Raw genomic sequence first — 14,277 nt, 5'->3', positions numbered from 1 at the left:
CCAATTAGAGTACATAATATAGTCACGTCGCGTTCATATAATCCTCACCCTACCGACCTAACCATTCGAATTCTATAAAATTTCCGATTTGCCTAGCTCAGCTAACTGGCCTGGAGCTCAAATTTTCCTGTAGCAATATATGCGGTTACAAAGGATGTTTGTACCTGGTCTGGAGGCTTCTAGCGAGTCACGTGACTTGAGAATCCAGCTTCCCCGTTATGTACTTATGTTCTATAATCACGACCTCTAAACGGCCGAATAAGCATCTAACTGACCGTAGTAAACGCCCATGTTGTGCAAGCAAATTAGCTTCTAAGGTTCGAGCTCTTCCGTTAGTTGGCTTAGTGGAAGAGGCGATGTGTAATGTGGGGGTAATGTGGAGGAGGCGATGTGCGTGTTTGGTAATGATGGCGGGTATTTGAGGGTTGGGTTAGACGTGTATGTAACGTGACATAGCCCTTTGTTGTGGGCAACTTTGTGCTTTGATTGTTGTGAGTTTATTAGTGTAATTTGGGTTGTTTGAGACCTCTAAAAATTAGTTCATAAGAGCTCTGTTTCAAGTGAGGTGACGTTTATACCCGAACCTCACTCCTTAGAACCTGTATTGTTGATTGTAAGCTAAAACCCTGAATTGGGTAGACTTAGAATTGAACGTCTTCTATTAGTGTTTTCCCTTTTTTCAACTGAGAAGGAAATATAATATAATTGGCTTAAATGACTGTTCTTAATGATCGATATCGAGAATGAAATCGGTCGTTTGCCTTTGCCAATTGTTCTGTATCCAAGGCCTTAGAAATTCAATGAGCGTAAACGTTAGCTCTCCAGTTTTGAACTTTAGTAATAGGTATGGGTTGCCCTGTCCAATTGAATTATTCATTATAGTTCATACCCATGATTTCGAGTATAATAGTTTGATATCAATTTAAACATTCTGATGCACCGTTCTGCAACATAATCACAATATATATATATATTATATTGTATACCTTCAAATGCCGTTATTTCGCCTTAGTTGCCTTAGTTGCCCAACAATGTTTAGGTCATCTCATCGTTTTGAAATATGGTTACATTTGAGAGTTGCTCATTCTAAAAACCACTCTTGCAATACAGCTACCTTTGACTCGTTATGCTAAGGAGATCTTGAATCTTGATCCAATTGAAACAATAACATTTTGCACCTTGCTTGCAGTAAACAAAGGTTCATTATCATTATTGTAATATGGTCATGTTAAGATGTTACTAATTATTGTAATATGGTTATGTTACTAATGCACTGCTAGTACTACAAGAACTGTCCAATTAAATTATGTATAACTGTTGCCTGATGTTTGTTCTGTGACATGATTATTGAATTTTAATGATAAGGGAATAATTTGACCTAATTTGACGGTTTGATTTGTGTAACATAATCACATCATAGTAATAGTATGCGCTTAGTGGCTCGACTTTTTCTGGTCACCTCATATTTCAAACTAAGAAACTTTAGCTTCCAATGAGGAATTCTCACAACCACTGCATTAGAAGTACAGCCCCAACTGCCGATATCCCTGAACACACATAGAACTAAAACGCTCGACAACACGGCACGGATATAGAACTAGAAATAAGACAAGAAGCGAGATACTCGTAGTGAATGGTGGTGTCAGTAAGGACCAAGATGCTCACCGATACAGATATTAAAGCCTACAAGGTCCTGGCTGCTTGTTGCCTTGGTAACCTAGCTTCAGGGTTCCCTGTTAACTCTTTCGGGACTGTGTTGCTCTACGTGGTGTCTTATCTTCGAGAGGATGTGAGTTTATTATGATTAAATTCATGACAAATCGGAACAATGCCGACCAACTATCAACCGGCTATTGGCTAATACTAATAGCCAGCTGTTTATAGTTACAGTGACAGCTGGCTATTGACTAATAGCCAGCTGTTAGTTACCGTGACAACTGGCTATTAGACGGTTAATATCTGGTCGGTATTGTACCTATTTGCCTAAATTCATTATGGCGATTAAATTCATTAAGGTTAATAAATTTATTAACCTTAATAAATTCATTGTTTGTTTGTTTGTTTGTTTATAGAACCCGTCCCCAATCTCGTATCGGGAAATGACTAAACTCAGGTCTGAGTGTGAATACGGGTGGTACCTGCAAGAGTGTTCATTAAGCATTTAGAGTTCTGTGAAACTGCAGTTACAATTGTGCTAGAGTATTTTTAGTATATACGATAGGTATCAGATATATCCTTACATGCTTCCAAAATTTGTAAAGCCGTAGTACATACATATCACATTACACCGGAGCCTACATAGTGCAATCTCCTCCAGTCGATCTGCGCCGTGTATGTTTATATAAACGCTCGGCCCAGATTGGAGGAAACCACACTCTGCAAGTTCGATCCAGTAGAATGCTACATGTACGTACTACGGCTTCATCTCCAACTTTCTGCACAATGTACTGGAATGTTTTGAAGGAAGAAAAAAAAAAAAAAAAAAAAAAAAAAAAAAAAAAAAACAAACTAAAATCAGCCTCTTTTTCTTTTTAAAAAAAATAATAAAGTATGTAACGTCGATACCAAACCGATCATTTAGCGATGATAACTGAGTAGTGGATTCCTGGGTTGCAGAGTCATTCAGATGTTTCAGTCTTCGAATGTGGTTCTTGTTCAGTTTTGTCCATGTTTCCTCGTGTTATGTTCAAAGTTTTAGGTGTCATGTTGTCCTTGACCAGAAGAGTCTAATGAAGTAACTCTTCCTTAAATGCTGATATGCGTCGTCTCCATCCCAGAAAATATGAAGATGACCCAGTGAAAAAGTGCAGAAATCGGCCGAAAATAACAAATACTAGAAACAGTTAAAAAGTGACAGAATTCAAACACAAGGAAAATTTATACATAGATAATAATACAAAATATCTTCAAACGGAGTTTTCTTAGAGGGTGAGATGTTCTTTAATAAGTCCTCATGATTAAATGAGAAGTTACCTAGAGGTACTAAATTAACCGGACTGCTAGCAAGGAGTCGAGAGTGGGAATAATATAAATGCGGAATTAATTCTAAGATAACAAAAAATCTTGTACAGAAAGCTAAAGTTCGAACAAAAAGTCTAGGAAAAACCTGTGAACCAAATAAGCAGAATGGCAGCCGTGCATGAAGTGATAAAATATAAAACGTTCTAAAATGCCTGCGGAGGCATCTTATCTACTCCTTCGTAATATGCACGTGTTAGTAAGTGTAGTAAAAATAGAAAAAGAATAAATCTATAAAATGAACGAAGCGGTGAAAATCTTAGAGGGTGAGATGTTCTTTAATAAGTCCTCATGATTAAATGAGAAGTTACCTAGAGGTACTAAATTAACCGGACTGCTAGCAAGGAGTCGAGAGTGGGAATAATATAAATGCGGAATTAATTCTAAGATAACAAAAAATCTTGTACAGAAAGCTAAAGTTCGAACAAAAAGTCTAGGAAAAACCTGTGAACCAAATAAGCAGAATGGCAGCCGTGCATGAAGTGATAAAATATAAAACGTTCTAAAATGCCTGCGGAGGCATCTTATCTACTCCTTCGTAATATGCACGTGTTAGTAAGTGTAGTAAAAATAGAAAAAGAATAAATCTATAAAATGAACGAAGCGGTGAAAATCTTAGAGGGTGAGATGTTCTTTAATAAGTCCTCATGATTAAATGAGAAGTTACCTAGAGGTACTAAATTAACCGGACTGCTAGCAAGGAGTCGAGAGTGGGAATAATATAAATGCGGAATTAATTCTAAGATAACAAAAAATCTTGTACAGAAAGCTAAAGTTCGAACAAAAAGTCTAGGAAAAACCTGTGAACCAAATAAGCAGAATGGCAGCCGTGCATGAAGTGATAAAATATAAAACGTTCTAAAATGCCTGCGGAGGCATCTTATCTACTCCTTCGTAATATGCACGTGTTAGTAAGTGTAGTAAAAATAGAAAAAGAATAAATCTATAAAATGAACGAAGCGGTGAAAATCTTAGAGGGTGAGATGTTCTTTAATAAGTCCTCATGATTAAATGAGAAGTTACCTAGAGGTACTAAATTAACCGGACTGCTAGCAAGGAGTCGAGAGTGGGAATAATATAAATGCGGAATTAATTCTAAGATAACAAAAAATCTTGTACAGAAAGCTAAAGTTCGAACAAAAAGTCTAGGAAAAACCTGTGAACCAAATAAGCAGAATGGCAGCCGTGCATGAAGTGATAAAATATAAAACGTTCTAAAATGCCTGCGGAGGCATCTTATCTACTCCTTCGTAATATGCACGTGTTAGTAAGTGTAGTAAAAATAGAAAAAGAATAAATCTATAAAATGAACGAAGCGGTGAAAATCTTAGAGGGTGAGATGTTCTTTAATAAGTCCTCATGATTAAATGAGAAGTTACCTAGAGGTACTAAATTAACCGGACTGCTAGCAAGGAGTCGAGAGTGGGAATAATATAAATGCGGAATTAATTCTAAGATAACAAAAAATCTTGTACAGAAAGCTAAAGTTCGAACAAAAAGTCTAGGAAAAACCTGTGAACCAAATAAGCAGAATGGCAGCCGTGCATGAAGTGATAAAATATAAAACGTTCTAAAATGCCTGCGGAGGCATCTTATCTACTCCTTCGTAATATGCACGTGTTAGTAAGTGTAGTAAAAATAGAAAAAGAATAAATCTATAAAATGAACGAAGCGGTGAAAATCTTAGAGGGTGAGATGTTCTTTAATAAGTCCTCATGATTAAATGAGAAGTTACCTAGAGGTACTAAATTAACCGGACTGCTAGCAAGGAGTCGAGAGTGGGAATAATATAAATGCGGAATTAATTCTAAGATAACAAAAAATCTTGTACAGAAAGCTAAAGTTCGAACAAAAAGTCTAGGAAAAACCTGTGAACCAAATAAGCAGAATGGCAGCCGTGCATGAAGTGATAAAATATAAAACGTTCTAAAATGCCTGCGGAGGCATCTTATCTACTCCTTCGTAATATGCACGTGTTAGTAAGTGTAGTAAAAATAGAAAAAGAATAAATCTATAAAATGAACGAAGCGGTGAAAATCTTAGAGGGTGAGATGTTCTTTAATAAGTCCTCATGATTAAATGAGAAGTTACCTAGAGGTACTAAATTAACCGGACTGCTAGCAAGGAGTCGAGAGTGGGAATAATATAAATGCGGAATTAATTCTAAGATAACAAAAAATCTTGTACAGAAAGCTAAAGTTCGAACAAAAAGTCTAGGAAAAACCTGTGAACCAAATAAGCAGAATGGCAGCCGTGCATGAAGTGATAAAATATAAAACGTTCTAAAATGCCTGCGGAGGCATCTTATCTACTCCTTCGTAATATGCACGTGTTAGTAAGTGTAGTAAAAATAGAAAAAGAATAAATCTATAAAATGAACGAAGCGGTGAAAATCTTAGAGGGTGAGATGTTCTTTAATAAGTCCTCATGATTAAATGAGAAGTTACCTAGAGGTACTAAATTAACCGGACTGCTAGCAAGGAGTCGAGAGTGGGAATAATATAAATGCGGAATTAATTCTAAGATAACAAAAAATCTTGTACAGAAAGCTAAAGTTCGAACAAAAAGTCTAGGAAAAACCTGTGAACCAAATAAGCAGAATGGCAGCCGTGCATGAAGTGATAAAATATAAAACGTTCTAAAATGCCTGCGGAGGCATCTTATCTACTCCTTCGTAATATGCACGTGTTAGTAAGTGTAGTAAAAATAGAAAAAGAATAAATCTATAAAATGAACGAAGCGGTGAAAATCTTAGAGGGTGAGATGTTCTTTAATAAGTCCTCATGATTAAATGAGAAGTTACCTAGAGGTACTAAATTAACCGGACTGCTAGCAAGGAGTCGAGAGTGGGAATAATATAAATGCGGAATTAATTCTAAGATAACAAAAAATCTTGTACAGAAAGCTAAAGTTCGAACAAAAAGTCTAGGAAAAACCTGTGAACCAAATAAGCAGAATGGCAGCCGTGCATGAAGTGATAAAATATAAAACGTTCTAAAATGCCTGCGGAGGCATCTTATCTACTCCTTCGTAATATGCACGTGTTAGTAAGTGTAGTAAAAATAGAAAAAGAATAAATCTATAAAATGAACGAAGCGGTGAAAATCTTAGAGGGTGAGATGTTCTTTAATAAGTCCTCATGATTAAATGAGAAGTTACCTAGAGGTACTAAATTAACCGGACTGCTAGCAAGGAGTCGAGAGTGGGAATAATATAAATGCGGAATTAATTCTAAGATAACAAAAAATCTTGTACAGAAAGCTAAAGTTCGAACAAAAAGTCTAGGAAAAACCTGTGAACCAAATAAGCAGAATGGCAGCCGTGCATGAAGTGATAAAATATAAAACGTTCTAAAATGCCTGCGGAGGCATCTTATCTACTCCTTCGTAATATGCACGTGTTAGTAAGTGTAGTAAAAATAGAAAAAGAATAAATCTATAAAATGAACGAAGCGGTGAAAATCTTAGAGGGTGAGATGTTCTTTAATAAGTCCTCATGATTAAATGAGAAGTTACCTAGAGGTACTAAATTAACCGGACTGCTAGCAAGGAGTCGAGAGTGGGAATAATATAAATGCGGAATTAATTCTAAGATAACAAAAAATCTTGTACAGAAAGCTAAAGTTCGAACAAAAAGTCTAGGAAAAACCTGTGAACCAAATAAGCAGAATCTAATAAATTCATTAAGGTTATTAAATTCGTTAAGATTATTGAATTCATGTATTATATTAAATTCATTAATCAAAAGTCATTAATTCATTAAGATTGTTAAATTCATAAAGGTTCTTGAATTCATTAATACTTTAATACTAATTACTATCAAATTCATTATGGCGATTAAATACATTAATGTAATCAAATTCATCGATGCTATTAAATTCATTACATCTATTAACCATTATTTATGCTATACTTATATTATTATGATGTATTATTTTTGTAAATTGATCAATAAATTTCTGTTTTGTGTTTTATCTCACAGCATTGACAAATAAAAAGGGTTCTTCTGCGATAGTCTGAACGCGATTTCTAGCGCTACCTAGAGCTCAGCTATAGTTAACGATAATTATTGCAAACTATTGCGATAATTAGCGCTATCTACCGCCAGTTAGCGCTAATTAGCGCTAAAATTAGTGCTAACTAGCGCTAGCTATCGCGTTTAGACTATCGCAAAAGAACCATAAAAAGCCCCAGAACTATAACTAATATTCGTAGGGTTCAGACGTCAGATCGAGTGGGGTCTCCTTTGTACCGATCATGTGTACCATTATCCTCTCAGTTACTATGTTCACTGGTAGTCTCCTAGAGTATCTTCTAGGTTCGTACTTACTTATTTCATTACTTCATTGTGATACTCGTACATGCTCTAAGCGGTTATACTAAACATTTCTTGTTGTGGAAAATGATAAAACACAAAACTCCTTGTGAGGGGACTACGAAACACTTCAAATTATATTGAAACGGAGCAATAAACCTCTGGAAACACAAGATACAATTATTCTAATCAAACAGAGTTTATAACGAAATTAATGACAGGGTATACGTGGTCACTGATAGGTGTAAGTGCAGTCTTTATAGCTTCTCTGATGCTAAACTTTGTGGCTCTTAAAAGCTTTGGAGCCATTGTTGTCATCTACTGTATACTGGGGTACTGCGAAGGTAATACTATTCTTTAAGAGATCTTATAGTTATAACTCCCTAATAATATTAGTAATATTATTATTCGTTTCATTGTCAGTACTATTTTCATAAATTACAACATTGTGCATCATATCTGCAGTTGTTAGTCCCGATTGCACATGGAATATAGCAGGTTAAATATTTTGGAAGTTTGGAGATAATCTAAACGTCTTACAGTATCTTATAACTCTAACGATTTTAACAAATTCTAATTCTAAGGTGTATTGCTGGTAACGTTCCTGTCCACTGCAATGGAGTGGTTTCCCAAGAAACGAGGTCTAGCAGCGGGGGTATCAGCACTGGGGAGTGGGTTCAGCGGCTTTGTCTTTGCTGCTATCCAATCTGCCTTCATCAACCCCTGGAACTACGTACCAGACCACGCCCCTTATGTGGTGAGTCACGTACCAGATCACGCCCCTTATGTGTTGAGTCACGTACCAGACCACGCCCCTTATGTGGTGAGTCACGTACCAGATCACGCCCATTATGTGGTGAGTCACGTACCAGACCACGCCCCTTATGTGGTGAGTCACGTACCAGATCACGCCCCTTATGTGGTGAGTCACGTACCAGATCACGCCCCTTATGTGGTGAGTCACGTACCAGACCACGCCCCTTATGTGGTGAGTCACGTACCAGATCACGCCCCTTATGTGGTGAGTCACGTACCAGATCACGCCCCTTATGTGGTGAGTCACGTACCAGACCACGCCCCTTATGTGGTGAGTCACGTACCAGATCACGCCCCTTATGTGGTGAGTCACGTACCAGATCACGCCCCTTATGTGGTGAGTCACGTACCAGATCACGCCCCTTATGTGGTGAGTCACGTACCAGACCACGCCCCTTATGTGGTGAGTCACGTACCAGACCACGCCCCTTATGTGGTGAGTCACGTATCAGACCACGCCCCTTATGTGGTGAGTCACGTACCAGACCACGCCCCTTATGTGGTGAGTCACGTACCAGATCACGCCCCTTATGTGGTGAGTCACGTGTACCAGACCAAACCCCTTTTTCTTTTCAATGGCCTTTGGTCTTTGGATCACCTTATAAATTACAGGGCGGCGATCAGCCTGTGATTCCGCCGAATCTCTATTGTCTATGTTAATGAACACAATAGCCTGGGCCGGGTCCCCAGGTAACTTGTAAAGAGTTGTAGTCAGAGTTTAACCATGAATAAAACCTAAACAACTTATGTGAATCATTCAGAGCTTAAATGCTAAATTATCAAAAAACATGACAACAATTATTGAGATTTTTGCTACAGGGTTACCCAGACGAGAAATATTTCACACAACATGACCTCCTGAAACGGGTACCACAATCCTTCCTCATCGTTTCAGCCGTCTCTTGTGTCCTTCTTTCAATCGCGGTCACTCTGGTTTGTTAACAAAAATTATGTTACACTCAACGCTTGTTCAGTATTAAAATATTTTATAAGTGCTTCAAATGACTATCATGGGAAAATAAATGAATCTTATAGCAGCATTGGGTATAAAACCATCAATAAATGATTTTATTTTGAAGCTCAGTTTGTTAGCAATTATTTTAAACAAATTTCATTTCATTGGTAGGTAAGCCGGCCGACAGAGGAAGAGAAGACGCAGCTTTCAGGCATAAAACTCAAGTTGATAGACAGTGACCCACTGTTATTAGAACCTGATGTTCAGCCTTTTAAAATGGTCAAGAGCCCTCACTTTTGGGTGTTCTTCATTATCTTCGGTCTTGGCAGGTAACCAGCTGAGTGATGTTTATTTTTGTATTTATTTATTAATTCTTTTAAAAAGAAAGGTTTGTTAGCGAAAAAGTAAGCAGAAAAGGGTATGAGTCACTCCGTGAATTACAAGTGATTTTGTTTATCCGTTTGTGCGGTTAATAGCTATAAGAGAACTGTTACTTGTCATGCCGTTTACTATAAATTACTCTCATGGTTACGAACGTCACGACAGTTTAATAGCCACATGTCACATCATATGAACAAACCGGTTACATGTTAAATTGTTATCCATTAAACATAACATATATCTGTTACCGATCGAACTATTACTATTAGTATTACTATTAGATGAGTAACAGGAAATTGCGTTAAAGTATTAATTCTTATTGGATAATCAACATTGAGTTCAATATTTGCAATATTTAAAAATAATCGAACCGAAATGATGGACAAAACGTTTTACAACATACCAGGGACAAAAGGATTTCGCGGCATGTACGAAATCGCGAAATTTCCCATTCTCCGCGACAAATTTTATGTATAGTTTAATATATAGCCTGTTAAATTTCGCGGTACCGCGATTTTTGGCCAAAATAATCGCGAAATCCTTTTGTCCCTACAACATAGTCAATTTATTCACATAATCAGGTGCGATTTCATCTTCATGAACTCGCTAAGTAAAGTCTTTGGAGAGTCCTTCATCAACAATGACCACTTCTTGGCGACCACAGGAGCAATAGCCGGTCTCATGAACGGGGGTGGCAGGCTGGCTTGGGGAACTCTTAGTGATGTCATAGGTAATTAAAATATGGGAATGTAATTCTCCAACTTTTAAATCATTTCTTAAGCAATTTTCAAAACTTCATAGATTAAATATAATCAGTTATGACCAGACAGTCAGAATGTCAGATTGACAAAGATTTGTGTCAGAAGAACTTACTGAATATCATCAAATGGTGATTATTTAGAAATAGAAGAAAAAAGCAATCAGCCAATAAAACAGGGCGTGGTGAGTCCCCGCACTGAGTGACCAGGTTAAAATAAAATGGATTGTTGTTAAAGTTCTAGTGAGCGAACAGATCATATACCAAAAAATACCAATGAATGATTCTCGTCCCAGGTATTCAGAAAACATTGATGGTTCAAACAGGAGTCCTGACATTGTTGATGTTCACATTCTACGCTACTAAATTAGGAGGAGAGGTTCGTGCTAAAAACTACTTTGGGGCTATTTACTTAGGACGTCTGCCAAAATCGCAGATTTTCAGACCACCCCCTCCCCCCTTTCCAGCTTGCAGCTCCTTCTAGGAGTACAAATAAAACCAATTCAAATTCATTGTTAATAAAATGTGTAGTTACTTAAAATAGACAATAATACATTTAGTGTCGAACAAGTTTATAGCACAGTTAAATTTAAGTACATTTAAGTACTCGTTCAAAATACAGGGATCTAAACTTACTGCTTAGTGCTTACAGAGTAATTAGATCAGTCAAAGAGTTGACTTTTTCGTTAATTCTGCAAAAATTTCCCGACATCAGGATTGTTAGAAACCACGATCCCCCTGTCCGGATTTGTCCGAAATTCCGAAACCACCCCCTCCCTAAGAGTAAGGCTATTCGCCGGACGTCCTAAGTAGATTAGATGGCCCTTTTAACTGTATTTTAAATTTTAAGTTAATGAAAATCAACTTTTATCATTATAAACAGTTAAGAATAACCAACATTTTATAAAATTAAATAGATAATAGATCGAGCAGTAATTTTAATATAAACAGTTACTTACTTTTACTTGTGTGATCCTTGATCGGACAAAGTTATACTTAACAAAATCCTTAAAAATATTTTTCTAGCCGATGTACTTTGTGTGGGTGTCAGCAATAATCTTTACATCTGCCGGCGGGTTCTCTCTCCTTCCTGCAGCTGCAATGACTTTCTTTGGTTGCAAAAACACCAAGCTAAAGATTGGTTTCCTTTATATCAGCCAGGGTGTTGGAGCATTACTACAGGTACAATAAGTTTTTATGTTGTTTACAGTTAAAGCTTATTTGAAAAATATGCAGTGACTCCAAGAATTTAATTCGTTTGGCGGACGGAATTCCAACTAGTGAGCTTTGGGGGCACAGCCTGGTAGGAATTCAATTTCCCTCTACCAACAATAATTAGATCGTGGTGAAACTTACTGATACGAATTCGAAAGCGAACACTTTCTAATTTTCAGGGTTTTTTGATGCTGGGATGGCACATAGTCCTACAGTGGAAGGGAATCATGAACATATTCGGATTCTGCTCCCTTCTTGCCTTCCTCTTCTCTTGCTTACTTCACTTTGTGTTAAAAGCTGTGCGGGAAGAACGTAAGTATAGACTTTCACTTAATGTTACAATATTTTACTTCTTAGGCATCAATTTATTGGGTATGAAGAATAAAAAAGTGACGCTTAGGAACCCCTTTTTCATGGTCAGTTATATTAATCAAATTAACCCTATGAATATGAAACAGGTATGAGCGTCCTCTCGAGATTCACCAGAATCCAGCCATTTTCAGAGTAAAATGATAAAATGACCTCTCCAGCCCCTTCGCTCATCGCAAAGCCATGTGGCATAATAAACATTAGGATCAGTAAAACTAATTTATTTCTTACTTATATGTGGTCAACTGGTCCAATAAATGTCTGATTTTGGAATGAGAAATGATATTAGTTTGTAAATATGGGGGCTCGGTCTTCCACGAACCATTTAGGCGACTAACGTATAGAATTTAAAGTATAGACCTATTATACTGTATATATGCCGTCCACGAAGTTTTCACTAAACTCTACACTTATAATACACATCACATATTATGCAGTTCATTCACTTCATTTAATATTTGTGGAAGACCCACCCCCGGATTTAGGATTAGGATATTTGAGATATGGTTAAAATTATAAAATTCAATTATAGGAGATATTATTATTTGAGTTTGTAGCGTATATATTTGACGCTTTGCCCTAGTCAGAGGGTCTATCATATTGAGTTTAAATTGATATTGGCTTTATCTCCTCTGAGTTATATACAAATAGCATTATTATATACAAATAGATACTATTATTGTAAAATAGTTAAATATGCGGGCTAAACATGGGTTCTTGTAGGAACGTTTCAGGACTATAATAAAAGCGGTATAAATTCTGATGTTTTCAGCTTTGTAAATATCTTATACGTTTTAATTGTTTATTTGTTGAATATTGAGTGATTGTTTCGCAGAAAGCATACAATTTGTTATTGTAAAAGTATAAATGTTTGATAGCAAAAGGTATAAAATTTTAGAGCTTCAAGTTCAAGTCATTATCAAGTCAAAGTGAGTAAAAAGATGAAATGGAAATGTAATAACAACGATTTTGTACAAGTTATATAGGAAAGTAATATTAATTGTCCAGGTTGGAATCCATGCACAAGTCTTTTCATAGAGTCTAACTCTTTGGGGCACATGTTATCGTGCATTTCTACACAAGATCAGCCCATGTGTCATGGTCACGTGTCATGGTCACGTGTCATGGTCACGTGGGCATATAGAAAGAGTTTTAGTAGCTCAGCTCTCCACAATCTCATCCTCCTCCTCCTCCTCCTCGTCATCAGGTCGACCAGAGTAGAAGACATTAAGATGACCTCCCTCTCCTCCAGCCTGAGCCTGCTGAGCTGGGACTGCAGCTCCACTTGCTTTGCCTGCACCCGGCATACCTGGCATCTGGCTCATGTGACCAGGCCAGCCTGGAACGAAGTGCCACGCGTTCTTGTCCATATTTGAGGCTCCCATGCTTCCCATTGAACCTCCGGGCATGGCACCCATAGCACCACCACCCATTGAACTTCCAGCAGGCCATCCAGGCATGGCGCCCATAGCTCCACCACCCATTGAACTTCCAGCAGGCCATCCAGGCATGGCACCCATAGCACCACCACTCATCGAGCTTCCAGCGGGCCATCCAGGCATGGCTCCGTGTCCACCAACCATTGAAGATCCTGCGGGCCATCCAGGCATGGCACCCATAGCCCCACCGCCCATTGAACTTCCAGCAGGCCATCCAGGCATGGCGCCCATAGCTCCACCACCCATTGAACTTCCAGCAGGCCATCCAGGCATGGCTCCGTGTCCACCACCCATTGAAGATCCTGCGGGCCATCCAGGCATGGCACCCATAGCCCCACCGCCCATTGAACTTCCAGCAGGCCATCCAGGCATGGCGCCCATAGCTCCACCACCCATCGAACTTCCAGCAGGCCATCCAGGCATGGCGCCCATAGCTCCACCACCCATTGAACTTCCAGCAGGCCATCCAGGCATGGCACCCATAGCACCACCACCCATTGAACTTCCAGCAGGCCATCCAGGCATGGCACCCATGGCACCACCACCCATGCTTCCATGTCCACCACCCATTGAACTTCCAGCAGGCCATCCGGGCATGTTGCCCATCATGTTCATCTGCTTCATCTTTTTAACAACTGCTGGATCAGCATCTGAAGACATTGTGATTTAGAGCTTGCTAATTTAAAGCAGCAGTAAATTAATATTATAAGACTTGAGAAAATCAAGTTGTAAATCATTGGATAACGATGCACGGTGTTTACATACTTCACATATTTTACATATTTCACCCCGTGAACAGATGGCCGGTCATGAAAACTGTTTATTAAATTCAGAAGATATGGGGCTGTAAAACTAAAAGTAAAAAGATCAAACTGCAAAAAGGGAGGAATCGAGTCACAAAACTGGAGCAAGATGGTAAAGTATGACCAGGCATGATAATAAGGTTAGATCTAGCCTCAGAATGGGATAAGTTAGGTTGAAAAACCGGAGAAAATGCTGCAAAATGAGACTGA

At 38.1% G+C, this 14,277-nt stretch overlaps 2 protein-coding genes across 2 annotated transcripts in view; one reads left to right on the top strand and one right to left on the bottom strand.

Moving 5' to 3' along the window:
- The first annotated feature begins 1,489 nt into the window (after nucleotides 1-1,489).
- Nucleotides 1,490-12,805, top strand: LOC134822319 (oxalate:formate antiporter-like). The gene is made up of 11 exons (XM_063833308.1): nucleotides 1,490-1,789; nucleotides 7,233-7,335; nucleotides 7,554-7,676; nucleotides 7,917-8,089; nucleotides 8,968-9,081; nucleotides 9,275-9,432; nucleotides 10,066-10,214; nucleotides 10,538-10,620; nucleotides 11,268-11,423; nucleotides 11,636-11,768; nucleotides 11,915-12,805. The coding sequence occupies exons 1-11, from the start codon at nucleotides 1,634-1,636 to the stop codon at nucleotides 11,962-11,964; spliced, it is 1,398 nt and encodes a 465-aa protein (XP_063689378.1). The 5' UTR covers nucleotides 1,490-1,633; the 3' UTR covers nucleotides 11,965-12,805.
- LOC134822317 (uncharacterized) overlaps nucleotides 12,512-14,277 on the bottom strand; it is a 142,053-nt gene continuing 140,287 nt past the window's right edge. Inside the window, exon 17 of the mRNA XM_063833307.1 lies at nucleotides 12,512-13,914. Within this exon, the coding sequence (XP_063689377.1) occupies nucleotides 12,986-13,914 (929 nt within the window). The 3' untranslated portion in view covers nucleotides 12,512-12,985. The remainder of the gene's footprint in view (nucleotides 13,915-14,277) is intronic.

Source organism: Bolinopsis microptera, chromosome 10 (assembly GCF_026151205.1).
Source record: "Bolinopsis microptera isolate Bmic1 chromosome 10, MBARI_Bmic_1.0, whole genome shotgun sequence".
Taxonomy (NCBI): Eukaryota; Metazoa; Ctenophora; class Tentaculata; order Lobata; family Bolinopsidae; genus Bolinopsis; species Bolinopsis microptera.
The sequence above is the reverse complement of the archived record's forward strand: the minus strand, read 5'-3'. Positions and strand labels throughout refer to the sequence as shown.